The sequence below is a fragment of the Onychostruthus taczanowskii genome, unplaced genomic scaffold, assembly GCF_017590055.1.
Source record: "Onychostruthus taczanowskii isolate IOZ18803 unplaced genomic scaffold, ASM1759005v1 scaffold17, whole genome shotgun sequence".
NCBI lineage: Eukaryota > Metazoa > Chordata > Aves > Passeriformes > Passeridae > Onychostruthus > Onychostruthus taczanowskii.
Window position 1 is genome coordinate 12,729,543 of NW_024498906.1, and position 4,716 is coordinate 12,734,258.

The 4,716-nt window shown below is 45.9% G+C and overlaps 1 protein-coding gene across 1 annotated transcript; it reads left to right on the forward strand.

Moving 5' to 3' along the window:
• Positions 1-1,344: 1,344 nt before the first annotated feature.
• On the forward strand, positions 1,345-3,966 carry KCNJ15 (potassium inwardly rectifying channel subfamily J member 15). The gene is made up of 2 exons (XM_041399846.1): positions 1,345-1,464; positions 1,810-3,966. Exons 1-2 carry the CDS (start codon positions 1,397-1,399, stop codon positions 2,954-2,956), a joined length of 1,215 nt encoding a protein of 404 aa, XP_041255780.1. The 5' UTR covers positions 1,345-1,396; the 3' UTR covers positions 2,957-3,966.
• Positions 3,967-4,716: the final 750 nt, after the last annotated feature.

The window sequence follows — 4,716 nt, forward strand, 5'->3', positions numbered from 1 at the left end:
TTTAAATCCATGTCCCATCCAGGGAGAGGCTTGGTGTGGGGAATGGAGCCTCTTCCCTAAGGAACATGCACTTGCTGAAGGGTTTCCCTTTAGAGGCTGCACATATTTACCTCCCCTGACAGCAGTGCTGGGTTTGGGCTGGCCTGAAGAGCACTTGCTTGTACAGTCCTTCCCAGCCCTACTCCTCCCAGCCCCCACATTTCCTCCCGTTGTTCTTTTTCAGATCACTTGAAGGTTTTTTCCTGTTTATTATCCGGACATGCTGCGCTCTGTGTGTTGATTTGACTGTCACATAAGGAATCTCCCACTGGGATCATGGATGCACTCCTTTCTTACATAAATATATATCTGTGGCAATGGTTCAGGGCTGTGGAAGAGAAATGTTGGTGATTAAACCAAAGCTGTAATGAGCTACAGTTGTTAATGAGGGCTAAGTTTAATTACCCTTTCCCAGAAAACCTGCAACAGTGTGATGAGTACAGTCACAAACAAAAATTCTCCTTAATTGACATAACAGGAAAGGTACTTCAGTGAGCAATTATGCTGATGTCCTGGGCTGGCACATGTGTGTCCCACAAATATATCTTGTACTTCCTGCAAACTTCTTTTAAGTAGCTATAAGGAAGACATTATTTTTTTTTTCTTTTCATTTTTTTTTTCCAGCAGTTGGCGAAAACTAATCACTGACTTGGAGGCTCTTTTTGAGGAAAACAATGGGACAAAACAATGCCTTTTTGTGAGACCTGCCAAAGCACAAAGGATGCATGGGATGTTTTTTTTCTTTGTTGCTTTTGTCAGCAGGAAGTTTTGTTGTTGGGAACGACTATAACATGCACTGTCCTTGCTCTACGTAATCTCTGTCTGGTCCTGTGAGCCGGGTCCTGCTCCGTGCCTCCTCCAGCTGGCACAGGCAGGGCTCTGCCTCACCCCGGGGGCTCTGCCCAGCCCCGGTGCCCGCACTCTCCCTCTCCATCCTGACTGATGCCCAGTAAACAAATCCAGGAGTCGGGTGCTCCAGTGATTGCTGGGGTCGTGCAGGTCAGGGCCCACTTTTAGAATGCTGACTTTGTGAATTACTTTCTTTTTTTTATTTTTTTTTTCTTCCCTCAGACAGCTTAAAATGTGGGAGTGCTGTCCAGTGCAGACAGCTTCAGAGTGTTGCACCCAGGTGTAAATATTCCAGACCTCGCCTTTGATGTGCTCAGGTCTGCTTTGTTTCCCTCTAGGTTGGTTGTAGGTCCGTCACAAAGAGCCAGATCCGACTGAGTAAATCACTTGTGGAAGTTAATTGTTCCCAGTGAAAGCTGGTCTGGCTCATTCTGCCTCTGTCGCAGGAAGGGACAGAGGTGGTGAGCTGGATCTGCGTTCTGAACCCAGCGACTTTAATTCTGATCAGATGTCTCTCTTCAGGGCATTAAAGAAAACCTGCTCACTAATCAAAAAGAGCCTCTTCTCTAGAGAAACGTAAGAAAAAAATATATTTAATGCCTTTTACAGAAATAAAGTACTGATATAAAATTTCAGCTTTGACAAATTTCTTTTGCAGGCTATCATAAAAGAAACCTACTTCTCCGTACTTGGCAGGCACCAGAATCAAAGAATGATTATTTTTTTTTCCTGGAAAAAAAAATTATCAAATTATTTGTGATGTCAGATACTGTACAGTGGTAACTTTATATTCCAGCTGTTTTTATTCACTGCTGCTGTGTTTAGATGATGCTTGTGCTTCTCCCCATCAACATTTTCAAATACTCCTCGGGGTCGTCTCTGGCTTCATTAAGCAGCAGCTTTCTTTTCTTCTCTCCCCAGGACTGAGGCAGTGAGGATGGAGCCCACGAAGATCAACATGTCCCGCGTGCCCCTGGTCAGCGGCGGCATCGACAGCGCCATGCTCAAGGCGCACAAACCCCGCGTGATGTCCAAGAGCGGCCACAGCAACGTCAGGATAGACAAAGTCGACGGCATCTACCTGCTCTACCTGCAGGATCTGTGGACCACAGTCATAGACATGAAGTGGAGGTACAAACTCACCCTGTTTGCTGCTACTTTTGTCATGACTTGGTTCCTCTTTGGGGTGATCTACTACGCCATTGCCTTCCTTCACGGCGACTTGGAGATGAACAAGTTCTCCCCAAAGCGGGAGCCGTGCGTGAAGAATGTGGATTCCCTGACTGGGGCATTCCTCTTCTCCCTGGAGTCCCAGACAACCATTGGCTATGGATTTCGTTTCATCACCGAGGAGTGTCCCCATGCCATTTTCTTGCTCGTGGCCCAGCTGGTCATCACCACCCTGATTGAGATCTTCATCACAGGTACCTTCCTGGCCAAGATCGCCAGGCCGAAGAAAAGGGCAGAGACGATTAAATTCAGCCACTGTGCTGTCATCACCAAGCACAACGGAGAGCTTTGCCTGGTCATCAGAGTGGCAAACATGAGGAAGAGCCTCCTGATACAGTGTCAGCTCTCTGGGAAGCTTCTTCAGACCTACGAAACCAAAGAAGGGGAGAGGATTCTGCTGAACCAAGCCAGTGTCAAATTCAACGTTGACTCCTCCTCGGAGAGTCCATTTCTCATTTTGCCTTTAACCTTCTACCACATTTTGGATGAAAGCAGCCCTCTGAGAGACCTCACACCTCAAAACCTCAAGGAGAAGGACTTTGAGCTCGTGGTGCTCCTGAATGCCACGGTGGAGTCCACCAGTGCTGTCTGCCAGAGCAGGACTTCCTACGTCCCCGAGGAGATCCACTGGGGATACGAGTTCGTGCCTGTGGTTTCCCTCTCTCCAAATGGAAAGTACGTGGCGGATTTCAGTCAGTTTGAGAAGATCAGGAGAAGCACTGATTCTACTTTTTACAGCATGGACTCTGAAAAGCAAAAGCTGGAGGAGAAATACAGGCAGGAGGACCAAAGAGAGAGGGAACTGAGAACAATGTTGTTACAGCAGAGTAATGTTTGATTGGATGGAAAAACTATTCTGAATAATCTTTTTTCTGCAAACTGAAAAAAACATACTTTCTGTGCTGTATGTCTGCTGTGAAACCAGAAGTGAAGCCCTTTTCAGGATTATTTCCTTTTCAGTCCTATTTCAGCAAATAGCTTTGGTGTACAGTAAATCGACCCCTTTGGCTGAGTTGTTAATCAAGTACTTTGTAATTAGGCAGGATTTCTTTGTTCCTGATTGTGACTTAGCAAAATTGGGTTTGTGTTAAACCTTTGCCTGATGCCACCACTGAAAGCAGACATGCCACTTTCCATTTGGAAAGTGAAACTGGACTCACTGTGCTGATTCCCTCAAATATTTATTTGACGTGGTTTTACTGTGAACATGCAGGGACAGCACACAGCACTGCTAGAGGAAAATGTGCTCCTTTGAAATATGTATCTTTAAAATGTATATTCTCCTACCAGGGATCACCTGCGTGGGGATTCCTGGCACTGAAAGTAAGTTGATTGAAGAGACAGATGGTTGGATGTGGGAAGAGCTTCAGGGAGGGGTTAAACTCCTGAAATCTGGAAGGAATGTGACAGAGCAGTGCTGGGTGGTGGGGAGGAACACTCGCTCTCTGTCTCTGCTGCTCAGAGCTTGTTCTGTGATTGTTTTAGGATCACTCCTAAAACAATCCTTTTTTTAACCTTGCTAATGCCTGATTTATATCTGATAGCAAAAAGGGGAGAGGAGGGCAAGACTCACACAGGATCACAACAGTAATCACCTAGTGTTATAGCTGGCTTTGAGACATCTGGTTTTTATCCAGTGTAAATAGTTTGTAACAGCACCATAACAATACAATTCTACAGATTGCTTGCTTTGCTCCGGACCGTATTTAATTTTGGTTAAAAGAAAGCTGTGTAATGTCTGTAGACAATATTTACTTTTTCTGGCAGCCATAAAGGACAAGCATTCCTTTCATCCAAATCAATTTTGGTCTCCTAAAACCATTCCATTAATAAATGAATTTAATTTGAGCAGCTCCTGATCTCTTTGTGTCACAGGGAGAGGGTGGAGTACCCTGGAGATGTTGAAAGAGCTGAGTGCTTGAAGGAGGCATTTGGCTCTGGCACAGAGCCCTGGGAATTCTGCAGGTCACTGCAGTGGCCAGAGGACAGGTGACAAACCAGTGGTGTCCACGTAGCATCTCTGTTATAGAGGTTTTTTTAGTGGGAATTTGAAATTATTTCTGACTCATATCACTTTGGCAGCTCTCTGAGTTCTAGAGATTCTGCTCCTCTAAAGCTTTGGCAAGGAAAAGCTGTTTTAAATGGGCCTGGCCTGGGAGCCACCAAGGCTGACAATGATGAGAAGGTGGGGGGGTTGGAACCAGATGATCTTTAAGGTCCTTTTCAACCCCAAGCCTTCTGTGTTTCTGTGACTTTTGGCATCATATCACTCATTTTTTTTTACTGTACTGTGCTGAGCTTCCTGGCACCGTGTGGCCTGGTGGAATGCAGTGCTGCAGTCTGCCATACAATGTTCTATAAAGCAAATAAATCCAGCAGGCTGAGCACAGAGGTGGCACCAGGAATGGAAGTCAGGGAGAAAGGAGCACACACTGCAGGGACCTGTGGGGTGTCTGCAGGTGGGGCAGGGTGGTGGTGGTGAGGAGGGCATGAGGCACTTACAACTGCTCATTTGTGTAAATTTTTAGCTCTCCTGTGGGGAAAAACGTACACGGAATCATGGAATGGTTTGGGTTGGAAGTGATCATCTTCCACTGT

Excerpts from the sequence above, each read along its gene's own strand:
- KCNJ15 (XM_041399846.1), top strand. The coding sequence starts at position 1,397 with ATGTCTCTCTTCAGGGCATTAAAGAAAACCTGCTCACTAATCAAAAAG. Across the intron at positions 1,465-1,809 it reads AGCCTCTTCTCTAGAGAAAC|GACTGAGGCAGTGAGGATGG; the intron begins GTAAGAAAAAAA and ends TTCTCTCCCCAG.